The sequence below is a fragment of the Alternaria ventricosa genome, assembly GCF_023758065.1.
Source record: "Alternaria ventricosa strain BMP 2768 chromosome Unknown scaffold_12, whole genome shotgun sequence".
NCBI classification, from domain to species: Eukaryota; Fungi; Ascomycota; class Dothideomycetes; order Pleosporales; family Pleosporaceae; genus Alternaria; species Alternaria ventricosa.
Genome location: NW_026055692.1, coordinates 65,406 through 85,917, shown reverse-complemented (window position 1 = coordinate 85,917; position 20,512 = coordinate 65,406). Strand labels below are relative to the sequence as shown.

The following is a 20,512-nucleotide window of genomic DNA, read 5'->3' as shown; positions in this document are numbered from 1 at the left end:
GTGGAGAGGAGGGCGCACGCCATTGGCTGGAACCCCATGGCTTCGAGATGGCCATCCCACAACGCGCCCGCAGTGCACCTCCGAATAGGTATTCGCGACTGCCGTACTTAACTAACCCCTCCATCGCACCTGCCGGAAGCTTGAGGAAGTAAAGCAGTCTCATTCTGACTCATCTCACTCTCGCGACTCAGCGACTCCCTTACAATCAATCGCCTCGGTAGTTTCGTCATAGATACCTAGCACCTCAACCCACTCCCATTTCGCGCCCCGCCACTTGCGCCTTCCACAACCATCACAAACGCACCCATTGCCCAGCAAGTTTGTCGCATTTCATCGTCGACTTTTGCCACATCGCACCTCTTGCAGGCTCAATCTAACCACCAGCAATCGCTTTCGGACGACTTGCCACCTTGCCCCTTCCTCGTCCCCCGCGCATTCCCACCCGCATACCGATACACGTACACGTCCCACCTCCACCAACGACTACATCTGCCACACACCCCGCCGACCAGTCGCGTTCGGTCCCCCTACCCGGAGTCGTCCTCAGCTTTACAGCCAGCGCCTTTAAACACGCTTTGACCCCCTGAGGTTGAGGCCAGGTGCTACTCGTAAAAGCTTCGGATCACTCCTCCTTCCTATCGGCACATGAGCGGCTATCTCTGGAAATACTACCTCGAAGATGATGTCGACAACTTTCGACATGTCCTCGCAACCCCCACGCATACGCACCGATCCGCAACACAGAAAAGCTTCACTGGCTGGCAGGGCGGAGGGTTTGCCACTGCAGTGAACGGGAGTCCGGGCAGCTACAATGCGTCACCAACAACGAGTGCCAAGGGCCGCAAGATGGGCATGGGCGCGGCTGCGAACCTGAGTCGATTCGACATCAACAGTCGCGATGCTGCAGGAATGACGATCCTGCACCATTCAGCCTCGTCCACCGCCGAAAGCGCAGTAGAGTTCGCGCAAGCACTGCTAGAACATCCTTGGACCGACGTGTATATACAAGATGCGGAGAATGGCTGGACTGCGCTTCACAGGGCCTTTTACTTTGGCAACATCGCCATCGCGCGTCTCATTCTGAACCGCGATGCGCAGGACATCCTCGGCCAAGGATCCAGCGGGTTCAACCAGCACGCGCGGGGCCTGGTCAAGATCAAAGACAAGGAAGGATACGGTCCTTTGGATCTATTCTCCATGACTATCAAAGACCGGACTCTGCGACCTGAAGAAGCGCCTGCTTTCGACTCAGACTCAGACGATGAGATGGCTCACGGCGACAGTGGCGATGTGGATGACGAGATGCGCAAGAAGTTGATTGCGCCGCCCGTACTTCTCGAGGGAGATGAAGTGTATACCTTTGGCAGCAACAAGAATGTCACGCTTGGTTTTGGCGATGAGGATGATCGTCAGTATCCGGAACGCATCACTTTGCGCAGACCTGATCACCTGCTTCAGCGTTTCTATAGGGAGCATCGCGAGCGCCAAAATCAGTATTGGGCTGCGACAGGTGCGCCCATGCAAGATTCTGGACTCCTCCAAGCGCGCAGTACCGTAGATCTTCCCACTCACATTCGGAATACTCCAATAGTCATCCAAGACGTACGAATGTCGAAACTGCATACCGCCGTCTTGACCACTGACCCAGTTTCCAATCTGTACATGTGTGGCCACGGTCCAGGTGGTCGCTTAGGCACGGGTAATGAAACGACGAGATATCAATTTACCTGCATTGAAAGCGGCGGACTAGGTCAGAAGAAGGTGGCTGCTGTCGCGTTGGGGCAGAACCACACTTTGGCCATTACCGAAGAAGGCGAAATTTACTCCTGGGGTAACAATGCGTACGGACAATTAGGGTATGCGCTGCCGAAGCCCGCCGTCAAAGACGACGACCCAATATCGACTATTCCCCGCCAGATCTTTGGACCTTTGAAGCGAGATGTTGTTACCGGCATCTCGGCATCCCGAATACACTCAGTCGTTCATACTGCGACATCGCTGTACACCTTTGGCAAGAATGAGGGCCAACTCGGTATTGTCGATTCGGACGCACGGTCGCTTGAGATGCAGATCGTTCCCAGGAAAATTGCGGCAGCACTGTTCTCCAGCCCAATCCACTCAGTTTCGGCTATCGACGGAGCTACAGTGTGTTTGTTGGAGAGTCGCGAAGTCTGGGTATTTGCCAATTACGGTTATGCGAAACTCAGCTTTCCCTTGGACGGGTTCACCAGTAACTTCCTCAAGGAGAGCTGGTTGACTACAAAGTACGATACTGCACCAAACAGGATCAGCAAGATCACATCAGGTGGTGACACCATTTGCGCACTATCTACATCCGGTGAGGTCTTTACAGTCGCGGTCAGTCGACGCTCAGAGGGTGCCCAGGACGCTGGCACATCGACCACGAATCCGAAGCAAATTAGAGGAGCACTATCCACACCATTCCGCATTTGGTCGTCGAAGAAGAGCCACATGGCAGCCAGAGATGTCGATGTCGATCAGGACGGTTCCATCATTCTGACTACTGAAGTCGGTAGCGTCTGGAGACGTACGAAACGCGCGACGATCAAGAACGCAAGCATCACTGCTGCTGTGGAGTCCAAGCCAAAAGACTACAAGTTCCAGCGTGTCTCTGGCTTGACTCGGGTTATTGCTGTTCGTGCCTCCGCATTTGGTGCGTATGCCGCGATTCGCAAGGATTGCGACGTCACCAGAAACCAGATAGGTGTGGATGAGGCCGGGCTTTGGGATGACCTTGCACCTTTGCTCTCTTTCCACGAATTGACAAACTACGAGGAGACGTCAGACGATGAAGATCCGACACCAAGATTCTGGACTCGAGCTTCAGAAGCGCAAGGTCTCCGCAAGCGTGTCTTGAAATCAAAGGACCTAGAAGCGGAGATGACTGACATTTCGCGAGGCTCGTCGATGACACAAAATCGGACATACAATATGGAAGTCGGATCGACCCTGTCCGATGTCCGGATACCTGTTCACGAGTTCATCTTGACCGGGCGCAGCCGTATACTGCGGGATGCTCTGCTCGACTTTCGTGTCAGGGGCGCCGAATACGTGGTGCCTGATCTACTTACTGTTCGCGCAGAGGGCGGCAGAGTCCTGGTACTTTTCCAGGGTCTCGATTTCCTCACCATCTTCAATCTGGTTCTCTACGCTTACACCGACTCCGTGGTAGACTTCTGGAACGTTACTCGGCACTATCCTTCCTTGGCGCACAGGTATCGCTCGGTACGAACAGAACTGATGAAGGTCGCTTCTCGTCTTGAAATGCGACAGCTCGAGCCTGCTGTCCGCCAAATGGTCAAGCCACGGAGATCGTTGCATATGGACATGGAGCTCGCTATCAAGGAGCAGTCTTTCTTCGAGAGCGGTGACGTCATCGTCGACCTTGCTGATGGCGAGATGCTACTGCATTCCGATGTAATTTGCCAACGTTGTCCTTTCTTCGAAGGCTTGTTCAGAGGACGTGCTGGTGGTCAGTGGCTCGCGGGAAGGCGAACGGAAGAGTCTTCACTCATCCACATCGATTTGACGCATGTTGAGACGCGCCTCTTTGAGCTCATCGTTCGCCACCTCTACACCGACGCTGGGGAGGAGATTTTTGAGGATGTCACGAGTGAGGATCTGAACGACTTGCTAGCGCTCGACGAGCTGCTCGATCACGTTATGGACGTCATGTCTGTAGCCAATGAACTGATGTTGGACCGTCTGTCACAGATTTGTCAAAGACTGATAGGTCGCTATGGTATGTATTCACGTTTGGTATTGTCATACACTCGCTAATTGTATGCCAGTCAATGCTCGAAACGTCTGCTCTCTCTTGTCAGCAGTTGCACCTAGCTCAGTTGCTGAGTTCAAGGATGCCGCCCTTGAGTACGTGTGCTTGAGTTTGGAAGCAGTCATGCAGAATGGCTCACTAGACGAATTGGACGAGGACTTGCTGCTGGAGCTCAATCAGGTTGCCCATGAAAACCAGCTCGCTTACCTACCCTTTGCAAGAAGTGGACGAGCTGAGGCTCTTCTCTTCGACCGTTATCCCGAGCTTGCCGAAAGGATAGAGCGAGGAAAGCGCGCCAAGGTCGATGCAATAGTATTGTCGAACAAGTATGCGGACGGTGACAATCTCTCGTCCTCTTTCAGAGCTCAGAGCCTGGAAGAAGTGGCAGCTTCCCCACTACGTCAGCGCAATCGAAGGAGGGTGTCGAAAGAAGCTAAGAGTCCAGTGCTTTCGCCAGCACTGAAGGGTCAAGCTTCCACTCAGGACCTTATGTTTGAGATGTCGGATGGGGAAGACGATGACGATGTGCCAAAGAAGATCAAGCCCCCGCGGTTCACAGAGCAGACTGGGGAAGAGAAGGCGGTGGAAACGCCAGTCGGATCTCCAGAGACAGCCTGGGGCACGATTCCACGACCATCACCACATACGTTTGACAAAGGAGGAGACATACCACTGAAGTCTGTCAGTCCTCTTCCCCCGCCAGCTGTCAAGGAGACCAGACTACCTGGCCAGCCATGGGGTACCACGCCGCTTGCAGGCCCTAAGCTAGATCTCAAAGACATCATGGCTCAAGACTCCTCAGCTACACCATCGAACTTGTCGCTCGGTCTTTCACGAGGCGAAAGCGAGCGAGTCGCGAAGGCTGCCAGTGCCAAGCTGTCACAAAAGGAGAAAAAGCGTCTTGCCCAAGCCCAGCAACTCGGCACACCTATCGCAAAGCCAGAACCTATCCCACCAGCTGTATCTCCTTGGACAGCAGCCGCGCATCGCAAACCAAGCAACAGTCCTGTCGTGACCCCAGTGGTGGCGCCGTCGCCGCCACCGAAGCCATCACCTCAGCCTTCTCGCGCATCAAGCACTCCTCAGCTTACCATGCGACAGACTGTTGCAAAGAAGGGCGCCGCATCAAAACAAAAGGACAAGCGGACCGCATCACAAAGTCAAGATGTAAACGGCGCTGGATCACCCTCGCAAGCCCGTCCTGCAACATCTGAGCGAGGCATGTCCGTCTCCACCGACCCCATCCCAACCCCTCGATCAGTCCGCCACATTCCCCTACCCCAACACTCACCAACCTCACCCAGCCAACACCTCAGCATGATGGAGATTCTGTCCTTGCAAGAAGCAGAAAAGACATCAATTCGCGATGCAGCAGCCAAGCGTAGTCTCCAAGAGATCCAACAAGAACAAGAATTCCAGCAATGGTGGGACCAAGAGAGCAGACGTGTTATTGAAGAAGAGGAACAAACCAAGAAACTCGTCGATAAACTCTCAAAGGGTGCTGGCCGCGGGCGGGGCAAAGGTCGCGGTGGTCGAGGTGGCAAGGCGAAGGGTCAGGATAAGGATAAGAAGGACGGCGGCGATGATGCTGGTGGTGGTAAAGGGAAGAGTGATGGTAGTGCAGGGCCTACTGCGAAGGATAACGCGCCACCAAAGGCAGGTCCGAAACAAGATGCTGGTGGTCGTGCGCCTGGTCGCGACAATGCGGCTAGAGGCGGCCGTGGTAAAATCGGTCGCGGCGGTCGAGGTGGCGCACGCGGTGGGCGTGCTCAAGGGCCACCGAGAGATAGCACTGCTCCATCTGCAACGCAGGCACAGGCCTCTGTTTCGCGGACGTGACGCGAAGTGGTGCCATTGTATATAGCATCTAGCATATTGATATATCTGTATATTTACATCACACCACTTACAGCCGTTTTGAATTTCCGCCAGAGCATGACCCATGGCTGTTTGAAATCAAAGTCCCAAACCCTGCTGCGCTGTTCGTGGCCTCAGGTGGCCCCTTCCACCTTATACAAGCAAAAAAAACCGAAAAGGTCTGCAGACTACATCAAGACAAGAACCTGCAAAGTAGGTGACCTAACGTCAACGTAGACTTCAGAGTGTTCAGCTTTTTCCTAGGTTGACGTGCCTCTTTTCTCATCACAGTCCGTTCAATCTCTTTTCTGGTTGCATGTCAATATGCAGCATCACTCAGACGCGAACGACAATACAGTCCTTTTCAGACAGCAAGAAGGCGAACAGCTCATGACTGTCAGGCCTGCTGTTTTTGTAAAATGTGTAGGTGGGGTAGAAGTCTTTCTCATGCCTTGTTGCCACCGATGTTTTTGGAAGCGCAAGAAGGCAGAGGTCATTGGTAGATCGTGCGCATTTTTGGAAAGATAGAATTCGTGAATGTAGTTAATGAGTGAAGGAGGTAGCGGTATTGAACATGCTTATATAGTCGAATAGACTAAGATCGAAGTTCCCAGAGCAGCGCAGACATGTGTTCTCACTGGCTACTTTTTAGATTGGAGAAAGAGATCAGAAAGGTTCTCTCATATGCAGATTGCAATCATTCTTTTGGAGAAACCCGACAGCAGACTATCTGTGATGCCTGAGGCGTTTTGTCGAGCCAGAAGCCATTATCCGCTACCATGCACTACTTTGGAAGTAAAACTCGAGAGAAGAGAGGCAGACGGGTCTCATTCAATTGGTCGTATTGTGTTTTTAGTGTTGCTTTTGTAGGTGGAGGAAAGAGGGAGGGATATAGGTAGAGTATCTCGACAAGACTTGCTCAGAACATCATCCAAACGATTGTTGCTTTTGGAGGTCGTAGAAGAGATTCCAAAGGAGAAACTCCACAGAGCCATGGGCGTGGCGAATACACTTTTTAGTGTGCGGAGAATGTAGAGGGCTCTCCATCTTGGTTCTTTGTGCCGTTTTTGGAAAGCAACACAGTATGTTGGGGAAATAGGATGCAGGGAGTAGAACTGTGTGAGGGCGCGCTTTTATACACCCAACATCACTTTGACCTGGACAGCTTTCAGGTTGGCGCACCACAAGATCAGGATTACATGTAGTAGTCATTGCAGATTTTTGAAAGCACCAGAGACGCGCTTCCCCTCACACTCGCTGCATTCCTGGAAAACGACCGGCATTGAAGTTTTGCCTTGTCTCCAAAAGATGTAAAATGATGTGTTCGGACTGCGATACACGTTTCGGCTCGAGAGTACACGTCTCTCATCAGCATACCCCGGGTAAAGTTTTGGTTTCAGGGGCGCAGTTCCGTACCCATGTATCGTTTACCTGGCGCTTTTGAAAATGTTGACAAGCTCAAGCCTTGCTTCACATCGAAATATTCAGAAGCTATTTTTGAAAATCGGGAGAGCGCGCAACATGGGATTTGTTTCTCACATTTTCGAAATCTGTGGTAGGAATGATAGGAAGTAAGGAAAGAAAGCTTGAGGTTTCGTAGGCGGAATATTTGTAGTCGCACAAGCTGGCTAGGACGGCCTGCATATGCACTCGCCGCTTACATCATTGCCACCAGCCTATGTAGATTCATATCTACTAAGCGCGGAGATATACGAGTCGTCGTATTCTACCACCTGTATGTTTCGTACGTCACAACCTTCTTGTATTTCGACACCTCAACTTCGAAAGATGCAGCAGCAACCCTGATGTCTGAGAACTTGAGTTGCGCGTTTCTACAACAAAAGCTCAAGCTCCAAATCCATGTGTTTGATCGGTGCACTTTGACTAGTACCACGAAAAGTCAGCATCATGACCAAAACAAACACGCCACGCCACAAAATAACATAACCAATGCATTAAACTCGTTTTCCACACTCAAAACCTATTATACACATGATCGAAGTGAAGTCGCTTTTCCTCCCCAATCTAATCAATACCCCAACATGCATGCTTCATTCGCGAAAAGTCGATTCAGTTATAGCTCAAACCTCAATACGCCATGAGGTCTTCGTTAATTATACCAGTCAACCACTCCTGCTCGAGCAGATCACGCACGTCTGATCGCTGGCTGTCGTACCAACCGTATCCACCTGATAGGAGTTCATGTTCATACCGGATCTACCGACTAGTGACCATGACGTTGCGGTAGTAGCTTGTACTGAGATCGATTGAGTGCTTGAGCCATAGATCCTCGGTAAGCGGGAGCTTTAGGATAGCGTTGCGGTTGGATCGCTGTGTGAATGTTAGTTTGACACGCCCATGACCAAGAAGGATGATTTGACATACCTGAGTCTTTGAAATGAGGTTGGCAACGGTACCAGCAATCTCCATGAGAGCGACACGCTCCTCCAGACCGCATGTACCCAGCCTGTCGCGTCCGGCAATCTCCAGAGCGCGCTGTAGCTTAGTAAGAAGCTCTTTGACACGGTTGTCTAGCTCCTCGTCGACGCGGTAGTTTGAGCGTTGGCCGGTCAGGTCGATCAACTCAATGTAGTCAAAGTAGATCTGACCACCTTGGGCCCAGCCTTGTAGGGCTTCCTTAGGGCGATCAGGTGGCGACGTGGAAACAAAGCCGCCCATGAGCTCACGAAGGGCGTCGTAGTCGCGAGAGACGATAGCTTCAGGGCCAACCTTTCGACAGAGCACTTCATGTGCCTCTTCAAGCTCGTCGGCCTTGATGAGATGGGTTGCTTCGCGTAAGGCATCGCCGCCTGACTTCGCTTGTAGTGCTGCGGCAGCGTGAAGCCATGTTGCAGGTACATGGAGATCACCTGTGAGGTACTTGTAAGTGGCATCGCCTTCCTCCAAGTTATAGGAGCTGGAGAACTGGTTCACGAGCGAGCGGATGTAGTGCTCCCGCGTCGCTGGAGAAGAGAGATGTGTGTATACCCAGATCGCAGTGGTCCAGTGCTCTGGTGTATGTAGCGAAGCCGCGTATGTGAGAGTGATCTTATCACCAAGCTCGACAATTGGATTCGCTGCTTGCACGTCTTCTGCAGCGCCAGGTGCGGACCATGACTGCAGTGAACGGCGGAAATTGTCGTCCTCTTCGTCTTGACCGCGAGCAGTGGGCATGGCGACCTTGCGCTCATCTGCCTCAGCTTCGTCTTCTTGCCTAGACTTGAAGAGCTGGAATAGTTGGAATGATAGACGAGCGTTGAAGGGATTGCCGGACACATTCTCGGGAGCGAGAACGTCCTCGACGTTTGCGGGAAGACTCATCTTCTCTGCCGCATAGAGCTTGAGGATGCCCCAGAGCAGGTCCTCTCGGTGCTCAGCATCCGGATCTTTCCAGCCCATGTCAGCATTGTCTTGAATGAACCAGGGAACTGGTTTGACGTCTTCGTTACCGTCTCTAACGGCGTCCGCAAACTGCGCGACAGCCATCTCGATGGGTTCGTCAATCATCGTACCGTACCACAGACGAAGACCAAAGGCCCGTCGCCAGTCAAGCGCAAACCGGCTCGAGACATTAAAGGTAGAAGCACGGTTTTCTTTCCCAGATCCCGCTTTGCCTTCGGACTTGCTGCAGTTGCCGGCTAGAAGTTCGTAGAGGGCACGGTGGGCGTCCTCCATCTCGGAAAGCATATCCAAACGCCGCCACTCTTCGATCTGAGCTACCATGCTCTGGCGCATCGTTTCATCACCACCAATCTGCGAGACCATCGTGGCTAACCGGAGGTCGAGTCCATCCAGCAATGTATGGCAAGCCTCGGCAACATTGTTGCAGCTGAGGTGGGCGATCGCGCGCTCTTCAGGCGAGGCAGCTTGCTGGGCGTGCTTCTGCGCATCTTCCCAGACGAGCAGCTGCCAGAAGTCAGACAACTTCTCCTTCCGGTATGTGTTAACGTTCTCCTCTGGCACGTCGGTAGGAATTGTGTCGGCATCGTCGAACAGAAGCGAGAGTAGCTGCCAAGCCTGTTGTTCATGAACACCAGCTGGCGTGTCGAGCGCGACGGCCTTTGCCATGCTGGAGAACTCGACTGGGGCGGGATCAGTCAGGAGCCTTGCTGAAGGTACACCATCGGTTTTGAAGATCTTCGTGTATTGTTTCTGAAGCGACAGAGTTTCGGGGGCACACTGCAATGGTCAGTAACAACATCATAGACATATTCATAGACCCAAGCTTACATCAGTAAAGGTAGGCATCTTGACGAAGCGCATGTCCTTTGTAGCATCGACGAGCGGGTCTTGAGCGGTTGCGAAGACACCACCTTCGAGGTGCGATGGACCCTTGTTGCCGTAGATCAGGACGTTGGTTTCGCTGAAGTGGGGTTTGCTGCAACCATGGAATTCTTTGTCGGCATCGGCAAGCTCGTCGAGATCGGAGGCGGTTTTGGGTCGCTTGGAATAGGGTAACTAGAGACAAGAGTTTCAGCAATCTTGCCCCATATCAATTTGTGACTACATACACGGGCGGACGTAAGGTCCTAGCGTCAATCTATGAAGGAGAACCACGTAGGAAACCCGCCACAGATTACGCCCCGTGAATACAAACAATAGGAAGGGGAATTCAAACCTCAATACCATGTCTACCACGCTTGGGAAACTGCTGCTTCTCGGTCTCACCGAATAGAGAGTCCATTAAATCCATGGCAGTAGTCATCTGTCGCGCACCAAAAGACTGCGATAGTTTCGTAGGCTGCGCTTCGTGTTCTCGTAGTACGTTGCCTTGGCTTTCGCGAAGGGCAAATCGATCCTGCTTCTTTGGGCTGATTGTGCGCTGGAGTTGGTTTGCCCAATCATCGTCGAATACTGGTTGCGCCTTTGTAGGTGTGCCTGCTCCGGGCTTCATGAGCTGGCTAGGCTTCAAGATCGACTTTGGCTTCAAAGTGCTCTTGAACGGATCTTCCTTAGCGGTGTCTTGCTCCGTGGTTCGAACTGGTCCTGACACAGAGTCCGCCATGCTCTGGTCGCGTGCCAATTCCGATTCGCTCTCTTCAGAGTAGTCAGCATCGTGCTGCCCATCAAGCGAACCCACGGAGCGCTGCCCTAAAAAAGACTCGCCATGGGTGTCCTCCATCTCCTCGTCATCCACATACGCCGTCTCATCGCCGAAGCCACCAGGCACGCTAGTACGGCTACTGCGCATTCCCTTCTTGAAGTCAAAGGTATCATCAGGGCTAGACTGCGACTGTGGGCTCATGAAGGAGTCGTCTTGGGGTGTGCTGGTCATCTGGCTCGAGCGGTGCTGCTGCTCAGCGGGAGTGTCAGGGACGTCGCTGAGGAGGCTCGACGCATCTTCGTCTTCACCTTCGTCTTCGCTGTAGTCGTCGTAGTCTAGCCCGTAAGACGAGAAGTGGGGAACAGAGAAGGTCCATTCGCCAGTGGACTGGTTGTACTTGATGAAAGTAGTACCAGCCACTCGCTTGAGACGCTCGAGATGCTTGACATCCTTCTTGCCAGCCCTGTTACGAGGCCAAGAGTTACCAAGGACAATCTCGGAAGGCTGGTTCAGGGCGCTGCCTAGCGGTGGTTTTGGCAGGCAGGTGCAGCTCTCTCCGTACACCGTAGCGTTACGAGCATTGAGCTGTACAATGTCACCGAATAGCCTGTCAAGGTCGACTTCGGACAGATCGACAGGCTTGCCGTGGTTGAACTTGATCTGACCAATGTTGTGACGACCGACAATGAAGTCGGGTACGCTCTTGAGATCCTGCTTGCTCATCCTCCTCAGCTGATCCAGCGAGGGACTTGACCAGTACTCGCCTGGCTTGGGGTCCTGGCCCGGTTGAACGTTGATGGATGCAGAGGACTTGGGGGTAAGTACGTGCTCCTCTGAAACGCGGGCGAGTTCCGTTCCATTGACTTGCTGCATGACTGGGCGAGAAGGTTCGCCGTTGGTGTCCTTGTTGGACCGGGGAGAAGCATCTTCCTCGTCTTGCCTGACGACCAGCGCAGTCTCTCCGTTAGCATCGCCGTTCGGGCTGTCGCCACCAGCAAAGCTGACGCGCTTTTGGGAAGGCTCGTCAAACAGTGGGGCCCGGTTGGCGATGGAACGGTTGATGTTGAGTCGCTTGAGACTGCCGTTACCGAAGTTGCGTCCCGTGTTGGAGAAGGCACCTGGTGCTAGTATGCTGTTCGTCTCGGGTGTGAAGCTGTTCCGGAGGTTGCTCGTAGAAAGGCTCTTACCCAGGGATCGAGACAAACTGCCGCTCGCAAACAGGCTGCCTCCGAGTTGGCCACCGTTCTGACTCGCACCACCAACTGGAGTGCCGTAAGTGGAGTATGAGAATCCATAGCCGCCCCTCTTGTTTTGCGGTGTAAGGAGACGTGTCGAAGCAGCCGGGTTAAGCTTGTGTTGAGGGAGGATGGCGTTCTTCTTGTTCTTCTGACTGCTCGACAAGGGAGTCGCGATTGGGCCCGGGCTCTGTGTCGGGGTAGCAAGTCCAGCGAAGAGGGCATCGTTGCCGTAAGGGTTGGTGTTCATCGACGTGTTGAGCAGCGAGCTTCCTGAAGCCCCGAACAAGCTGTTGCTGAGGCTTGGCTGCTCCTGTTGCTGGTTTTGGTTCGAGAAGAGTGAGCCACCAAGACCCTGTTGTTGGTTGTTTTGCTGTCCCATTCCGCCGCCAAAAAGACCGCCTCCAGTGTTCTGGTTCGATGTAGAGCCGCCAAACAGGCCGCCAGGCTTTTGTTGGTTGTTATTCTGACCACCACCGAAGAGGCCACCTCCTGTGTTCTGCTGAGTGTTGTTGTTGTTCCCAAGACCGCCGAACAAGCCTCCACCAGATTGTCCAGTGTTGGCATTGTTGCCGCCGAATAGAGAACCGCCGCCAGTAGCAGGCTTCTGCCCGAACAAACCACCTCCAGTGTTGTTGGTGTTGTTGTTAGCAGCAGCACCGCCGAACAAGCCGCCAGAAGCTGGCTGGCTCTGGTTGGCTTGACCAAAGAGGCCGCCGCCGCCCGTGTTATTAGTGCTTGCACCTCCGAAGAGGCCACCGGGCTTTTGCTGGTTGTTGTTCTGCTGGCCGAAGCCACCACCGCCACCGCCGAAGAGACCTCCAGAGGTGTTGTTCTGAGCAGGAGCCTGGTTGTTCTGTCCAAAGCCTCCACCCGTGCTGTTGCCGAAGAGACCGCCGCCGGTGTTTGTGGCAGTGTTGTTGGCTCCGAACGCGGGGGTAGAGGAGGCTTGGTTGTTGGATTGACCAAAGAGACCACCGCCGGTGGTGTTCGATTGACCAAACGCGCCACCAGTGTTCGTGGCACCACCTCCGAAAGGTGTTGAGGTGGTGTTAGTCGCGGCACCGCCTCCGAAGAGACCGCCGCCAGTCGCAGGCTTGTTCTGGCCAAACAGACCGCCGCCAGTGTTTGTGGACGCACCGAAACCGCCGCCTCCAGACCCAAACCCACCTGTAGTATTGTTTGTAGTAGAGGCGCCACCTCCGAAGAGACCACCAGTGGTTCCAGTTGTGGTGTTGTTGTTTGAGCCGAATAGTCCACCAGTGGCAGGCTTGTTCTGACCGAAAAGACCGCCGCTCGCAGTGTTGTTGTTTGCTCCGAACGCAGAACCGGTGCTCTGACCGAACGCTGATGTGGTACCGGTGTTCGTGTTGCCGCCTCCGAACAAGCTGCCGCCAGTGTTGGTCGCTGCACCAAAGCCGCCGGTAGAAGCGGTGGTGTTGTTGTTGCTACCAAATCCGCCGAACCCAGTGCTCTGTCCGAACGCTCCAGCTTGGCCATTTTGGTTGCCATACCGCCTGCCCTGGTTGTAGTCGGCTACCCGTAGCTCCTCGAGGGAGTAGTTGGTGTACGGTTGCTGGAAGGTGATGGTCTGGTACTGCGACTGCGCGTTGCCTGTGCCATCCTTCTCCTGGAAGGCCTGGAACGGAGTACTGGCGGTACCGTTGTTTGGAGGTGGGGCGTTGCCTGCACCGAAACCGCCAGTAGTGCTGGAACCGAAACCGCCCGTTGTGGTGTTCGCGTTGGTGGATCCGAAGCCGCTGCTGGTGTTGCCACCTCCGAACAGACCTCCGCCAGTTGTTGTTGAAGCGCCGAAGCCTGTCGCCGGCTTGGCCTGGCCAAAAAGACCGCCTCCAGTGTTTGTGTTGCTGGCGCCGAAAGCTGAGGTAGTGTTGTTGTTCGACGCTCCGAAGCCGCCGCCGCCGAACGCGCTGCCACCTGAAGTACCTCCACCGCCAAAGAGACCACCACCTGTTGTCGAGCTGCCGAAGGGTTGCGAACCGAAAGCGGTTTTGGGTGCCGTGTTAGCGCCGAAGCCTCCTGTAGGGAAAGTTAGTTTTTGGTCCGGCTTGTGATAAATGGATCCGTGTGAAGGTCGAGGCTATCGCGATAGAGCACCGGAACACGCAGCGTTGTTGGCGACCCTGTAGCACTTCAAAGAGCGACCTCGAAAAACGCGGAGTGATCCAAATAGCGACGCGATAGTGAAGCGCAACCGGTCCACGTACCTGAGCCGCCGAAAGGCGAGCTCGAGCTGGCGTTGTTGCCGCCACCGAACATTGTACTGCCCGTGTTGTTTGCGCCGCCGCCGAATATGCTCGTCCCGGTATTCGCGTTTGAGCCGAAGCCTGAGGCGGAGGGCAAGTTAGACACGGTTCGTCGAGGAGGCCGTGGCGATGTCGCAGGGCGCATCGAAGCGGTCGCGCGTAAAGGGATCCAAGAATTCAAGCAAGAGTTTGTACATACCAGTCGATGTGTTGTTGTTGGTTGAGCCAAATCCACCGAAGCCAGTGGACTGGTTGTTGTTGTTGGAGCCAAAGCCCCCGAAACCACCGCCGAAGGACATTTTGAGCGTGTCCGACGGGTTGCGCGTGTGCTGGTGTCTAGATGGCTAGCAATGCGCTGGAGAGTCGTGAGGTTGTGGGGTGGTTGATAGAATCGAGGTGCTGCAGCTCTTGGAGAGGCAGGTATTGATGAGAGCTTCGCGGAAAACGCGCCAAGGAATGGGCGAACGAGAACAAGGCGCGGTGGGGGTTTGCTGCGAGGAGCAAAACAGTAAAGAGTGGAATTAGTAAGAGGGTCAGGCGCGGCACTGATTAAGTAGTGAAATGGCCGTCATGGAAGGGAAAGAGCGACGGGCGCGTGAGTTTGGAGGGACAAGCAAAGGTGAGGTTGCACTTAGGAGGAAGGCACGTCAAAATTGCGCTAACCCGTCACCGGCCGTCACGTGTGCCTCTCCTAAACACGATTGCCAGCAAAAGACTCTCCGATACGCTTGCAGCCGCTGCACGCATGACAAAGCGAGACAGCGATTGACGAATAACACGACACGCTTTCTGGGCGCGACTTGTGCGAAAAGATGCCTGACGGATACCTGTTGCTACCTACGGCTGCCTGGTGACTGAAGACAGCCTTGGCAACAAATTCTCGCGCAACCGGACTCACATTGCAAGGAAGAGACCCGTCTAGCCAGAGAGGGATGACTCTGATTCTGGCTGGGACGAAGGTGTGCCAGACAAAGGACTTGTTTTTGCGCCTGGTGAGACGTTGCGCTCCCTTACTTCACGCCCTCCTCTCAGCCACTTTACAGAGTACTGCGTCATTCCAAGTGCAGGGTTGGCCGATAAGGCAGGCGTCTTTCAGATCATGTGAAGGTTGAAGGTCCGATAGGCAGTCGAATGTGGGTAGCTTACATGCAATGCATATTGCTTGCGATCTAACTGCCTCGGTGGTTCGATCAGCTGCGTGGAGATTCGTGGCAGTAATCGGGGGTCCTCCGTGATGAAAACAGATCAAACAGAGGAAGATACTGGGATTGCTTTGGGATGGAGAATCAATGAACATGTACTAGATTCAATATCGTACCGGAATATACATCGTAATTGTATGCCGGGGCCTCTGTCAGCCCTACACAACTCAATTCCCCACTGCAGGCCAAATCGCGCTAGAGCTGCAGCTAAGCTCGCACGCCCGACGCGCTTCGCGTCCCAAACAACTGCGCATCTTCGTTCACATCGAGAATCTCCAAACAGAGAGGAGGATTGTCGCAACTCAACGGGATATCTCTGCAGCCTTCGTGAACCCTCACAACTTTCCTTGGGCCTATATCCCGCCTATCGAACCGCGCGCGCAAGTCCACCACCACCTCGCGCACCCCACCAATCCCACAACACACATCCTCAACTACCACCACCGCCTCAAGATACACCATGGCGACATCCTCCAACCCCCTCGGCCCCGGCCCCCGCTACGGTCTAAACCGCACCGCACCACCCCAACAACCCACCCAACCGCAACCCACCTTCAGCAGCACACCGGCCTTCCCACCCAACCCCAAAAACGCCCAACGCCTCGAATCCGAGCGCCTAGAACGCGAGCGCGCCGCGCGCGAATCCGCACAACGCATGGAAGCCTCCGGCGCGGCCTCCCTCGCCGAACTCACAGAAGAACAACGAGAAGAAATCGGCGAAGCCTTCAACCTCTTCGACCTCGACAAGGACGGCTACATCGATTATCACGAGCTCAAAGTGGCGATGAAAGCACTCGGCTTTGATTTGCCCAAGCAGGAGATTCTGGGCATTCTGCAACAGTATGGGACGCAGGGGGGTCAGCAGGGTGGGAAGCAGAGTTCGAGACAACAACAGCAGCAGCAGTATGCGGCGCCTGGAAGACAGTTGCTGAGCTTTCAGGCTTTCCAGACGCTCATGGCGCAGAGGATTTTGAGTCGTGATCCGAGGGATGAGATTCTTAGGGCTTTTGAGCTATTTGACGAGGGCGGGAAGGGAACGATTACTCTACAGGATCTTACGCGTGTTGCGAGGGAACTGGGCGAGGCGCTGTCGCATGATGAGTTGGTGGCTATGATTGAGGAGTTTGACATGGACAACGATAACGCAATTTCGAGGGAGGAATTTATCCAGATCTGCATGGGGACTTGAGTAGGAGGGCGACGAGGGACACTGTTATGTTAGGTTGCAAGGCGTTTCGGGCGTTGCTGTCATGGCTGCGAGAAAGGATGTCATGCGAGTCAATTTCAATCTTGCTTTATTTGCGCCGAGAAACTATTTACAGCTCAGCTCTTCAAAGTAATTGCACGCCGAAATCAAAATTCAAACACACGAAAAATGCATAATACAAATCTCCCAGCTCTTCCTCTACTGGCCGGGCGAGACAAGAAGACCCTTCTTGGCGGAATCGTGTGCCCATCCACCTGCCAGCGCCTGACCACCGTTCTTCAATCCATAGTCCTGCATCCTGGCCTCAAGCTCTGGCCTGAAATGCCTGATCAGACCCTGCAGCGGCCATGCGAACGCCTCGCCCAACGCGCAGATGGTGTGACCCTCGACCTGCTTAGTCAGCTCCTGGAGCATGTCGATCTCACGCTCACGACCCTGGCCCTTGGAGAAGCGGTCCATGATCTGGTGAGTCCACTTTGATCCCTCACGGCATGGTGTGCACTGACCGCAGGACTCGTGGTGGTAGAACTTGGCAAGACGGGTGATGGCGCGGACGATATCTGTAGACTTGTCCATGACGATGACAGCGGCGGTACCGAAACCAGACTGCGAATCCTTGAGCGCGTCGAAGTCCATCAGTTGGTCGTCGCAGATGTGCTTGGGTAGGACGGGGGTCGAGGAACCACCAGGAATGATGGCCTTCAGGTTGTCCCAACCGCCACGGACACCACCGCAGTGCTTGTCGATGAGCTCGCGGAGAGGGATGGACATCTCCTCCTCTACAGTGCAAGGGTGGTTGACATGACCGGAGATGGCGAATAGCTTGGTACCCTGGTTGCGCTCACGACCGAAGCCGGCGAACCAGCTGCCTCCTCGTCGGCAAATTGTGGGAGCGACGGCGATAGTCTCGACGTTGGCGACAGTAGAAGGGCATCCGAAAAGACCGACGGCAGCGGGGAACGGAGGCTTTAAGCGAGGCTTTCCGGGCTTGCCCTCTAGCGACTCGATGAGGGAGGTCTCCTCACCACAGACGTAGGCGCCCATTCCACGGTGGATGTAGACATCAAAGTCGTATCCGGAACCGCAGGCGTTCTTGCCGATAAGACCGGCTTGATATGCCTCTTGGATGGCGCGCTGGAGTACGGTGGCTTCATGGTAGAATTCTCCTCGGATGTAGATGTAGGCGGCGGTAGCGTTCATGGCACGGCCAGCGACGAGGCAGCCCTCGATGAGCTTGTGGGGGTCCTTGCGCATAATCTCGCGGTCCTTGCAGGTTCCGGGCTCACCCTCGTCGGCGTTGACCACCAGGTAGCGGGGCTTGCTGTCCTTGTCCCAGTCCTTGAAGTTCATGAATGACTGCAACCGTTAGCAGAGGTCGTGATAACAGATATTGACGCTGCCTACCCATTTCAGACCGGAGGGGAAACCAGCACCACCTCGGCCACGCAGACCAGAAGCCTTGATCTCAGAGATGATCTATACCCGTCAGCCTGATACAGATACCCTTTGTGTCTGACTCTACACACCCATTCGTGACCCTTGAGCAGGATCTCCTTCGTCTTGTGCCAATCACCGTACTTCTGCGCGCTCTTCAGATCCGCACCGTGGTGTCCGTACAAGTTCTGGAAGATTCTGTCCTGGTCCTTCAAGCCGCCGTATGTCCTCTTTGGTGGCGCATCCTGGACCGTCGCGAGCGTCCTCTTCTGTGTGCGGTTCTGGGGGGCAGCGGCCGAAAGGCGAGTAGCTGCCGAAGCCGCGGGCAGCGTTCGGTGGGCGGCCGCGCTGAGCGCCGATGAGGCAGGTGCGTGTCGTGCGAGCATCGTGATTGCTGTGTGTGTGTTGTCTCGCGCAATTGATGCTCGGGGGTCCAGCGAGCGTTGGGTCTGGCGATGCGAGTGGTGGCGGTCGTGAAGTTCGATCTGGATGACCTACCGTTTTCTTGGCGTCTTTGATTGGCCCGAGCCGACATCGTTGACATCAATCCGCCAGGAAGGTCCGACTCGACCGCACCATCATCATCATCGTCACGGACCATCGACGAGATGCCGCAAGAATGCAATTACACTCTTTCCGTCCAGAATGACTCGCAACATAACTCTGATTCCCTACAATGTCCGCGCACTTGAGCTATGTCGCCATAGATCAACGCTGTTCAATTATACCCGTCGTCATCTTACAGTATCGTCGTCTCATTACGTTCATATTGAGCAGTACCAGTTTGCTACCATGGACGATGTTCCCCAGTATTCGATATCGACTGCAGAGCATCTGTCAAAGTCGTTGCATGGAGTCTCCACGAAAAGTGACACGCGCCACTAAGACAGGCTAATACCAAATCTTGTTGCTTGCTGATCGTTGAAGATGTAGATTCGTGCACAGAAACTTTGCGATAGCTATGAGCTGTTTCGCTGAAGGCTCTCATGCCGTCGCACGTCATTCCATCAACACCCAGGTTTCCCTTATCTAAATCTCGTGGCAGTGGATCCATAGTGGACTTCAACGTACATCTCGCATCCCACGTGGCTACTGGTCATCGTCGCTAGCAGCAGCTCTCTATATAACCCACCTCTCTTCACTCACGCCTCCTCCATCCTCTCTTATTCATGATAGTTACAGTTCTCTTTCACTCATCACTATCATATCATTCAATTCCGCGGGAAGTCCCCTGTATTCGCCTGGCATATCTTTCCCCTCTGGACGGTAAGGTAAGACAACATTCAGGCGGATACATCATGGTCAAACATGGATACATTGCAGCAGCAACCCCCGGCCAAGAGAATACAATGGTCTCCGACGGAAAACGAATGCGAATTCTTTGGACCGATGGCGACGGTAATGGCGACTCCAACAAAGCCTTCGTCACACGCTCCAAGACTACAGTACGCGGTCATCCGACCTGGAAGATGTACATGGGGAAGGTACCACGTCCAATTATCTATGGCAGAAGGGAGCCCCCAAGGTACGTATATCTCGACGACAAAGCCTGCTATGCAGTCTACAACTCCCAAACATATACCGCGAAGGAGCTCAGCACATTTTGGCCTTACGATTTTGACAATCTGGGCAACATCAAAGCCAGCAGGCCGAATCGTGGCCGGCCAGCATATCTCGAAAACTCTACAACGGTATTCGCCAGGGGTCCACTTCGTCGCAGCAGAACGGCCGAATATGAGTTCTGTGGTCGCCCCTCCTCGCCAGAATGTACCCCTGACTGGCGAGTGAAGAGAGCAGCAGAGGAAGCGCAAGCAAAGAGAATCGAGGCTAGCACCCAAATTTCGCTCAGCGGTACCATGCCGGCTATGCTCAAGCCTAGTCCCTACGTCCCTGGTCCTATAGACGGTAATATCAAGCCACTGAGCATCACCGACAGGGCTGTCCAGGGCTCACCGTACTTCGACATCCCAGCAGCAGCCATGCGGAAGCGACCTAGACCTATTCCCGGTGACATGGCTGCAGTATATGCAGGTTTCACTACTAATCGGAACGCTGAGGCCGCTGGGATTAGCGCTGGACCAGAGGCGAAGAAGGTCAAAGTCAAGCAAGGGGCGGACATTCAGAATGAGCTGCTGGCGATGACAGACAAGCTAGACAGCTCTGAGTAAGGTCGACGGCGCAAAAGCGTTCCTAAAAAGTTTTTGTTTGTTTGCTGTTCTGGGCGTTGACAAGATGGTCGGGCGTTCATTGACGTCTTGGAGGACGACTGGGCACTTTTGGCGAAAAGTTAGCAGGGAGGAGGTAGTTGATTAACGGCAATCCAATCATTGTCAATTTCACAACACCATTGTTTGCAACTTCGATGATGATGGTCGCGAAGGCATTCAAGCTCTGTCTTCAGCTATCTTCTCCAAGACGTCCACGGGTGCGGTGGTGCGTGACGTCACGCGTTCGCGCTAAGTATTGCTGC

At 54.1% G+C, this 20,512-nt stretch overlaps 5 protein-coding genes across 5 annotated transcripts; 3 read left to right on the top strand and 2 right to left on the bottom strand.

Annotated features, from left to right (window-relative positions):
* Positions 1-645: 645 nt before the first annotated feature.
* Positions 646-5,635, top strand: J4E93_006911 (uncharacterized protein; the record flags this gene model as incomplete). The annotated part of the gene is made up of 2 exons (XM_049344821.1): positions 646-3,763; positions 3,813-5,635. 2 exons carry the CDS (start codon positions 646-648, stop codon positions 5,633-5,635), a joined length of 4,941 nt encoding a protein of 1,646 aa, XP_049197746.1.
* Positions 5,636-7,870: 2,235 nt separating this feature from the next.
* J4E93_006910 (uncharacterized protein) lies at positions 7,871-14,344 on the bottom strand (the record flags this gene model as incomplete). Its single annotated transcript, XM_049344820.1, has 5 exons — positions 7,871-7,984; positions 8,039-9,832; positions 9,884-10,111; positions 10,272-13,972; positions 14,161-14,344. The coding sequence occupies 5 exons, from the start codon at positions 14,342-14,344 to the stop codon at positions 7,871-7,873; spliced, it is 6,021 nt and encodes a 2,006-aa protein (XP_049197745.1).
* Positions 14,345-15,861: 1,517 nt separating this feature from the next.
* On the top strand, positions 15,862-16,590 carry J4E93_006909 (uncharacterized protein; the record flags this gene model as incomplete). The annotated part of the gene is made up of 1 exon (XM_049344819.1): positions 15,862-16,590. One exon carries the CDS (start codon positions 15,862-15,864, stop codon positions 16,588-16,590), a length of 729 nt encoding a protein of 242 aa, XP_049197744.1.
* A 216-nt stretch (positions 16,591-16,806) lies between these two features.
* NUO51 (NADH-ubiquinone oxidoreductase 51 kDa subunit, mitochondrial precursor) lies at positions 16,807-18,428 on the bottom strand (the record flags this gene model as incomplete). The annotated part of the gene is made up of 3 exons (XM_049344818.1): positions 16,807-17,964; positions 18,013-18,084; positions 18,135-18,428. 3 exons carry the CDS (start codon positions 18,426-18,428, stop codon positions 16,807-16,809), a joined length of 1,524 nt encoding a protein of 507 aa, XP_049197743.1.
* Positions 18,429-19,391: 963 nt separating this feature from the next.
* Positions 19,392-20,210, top strand: J4E93_006907 (uncharacterized protein; the record flags this gene model as incomplete). Its single annotated transcript, XM_049344817.1, has 1 exon — positions 19,392-20,210. The coding sequence occupies one exon, from the start codon at positions 19,392-19,394 to the stop codon at positions 20,208-20,210; it is 819 nt and encodes a 272-aa protein (XP_049197742.1).
* Between the last annotated feature and the right edge of the window lie 302 nt (positions 20,211-20,512).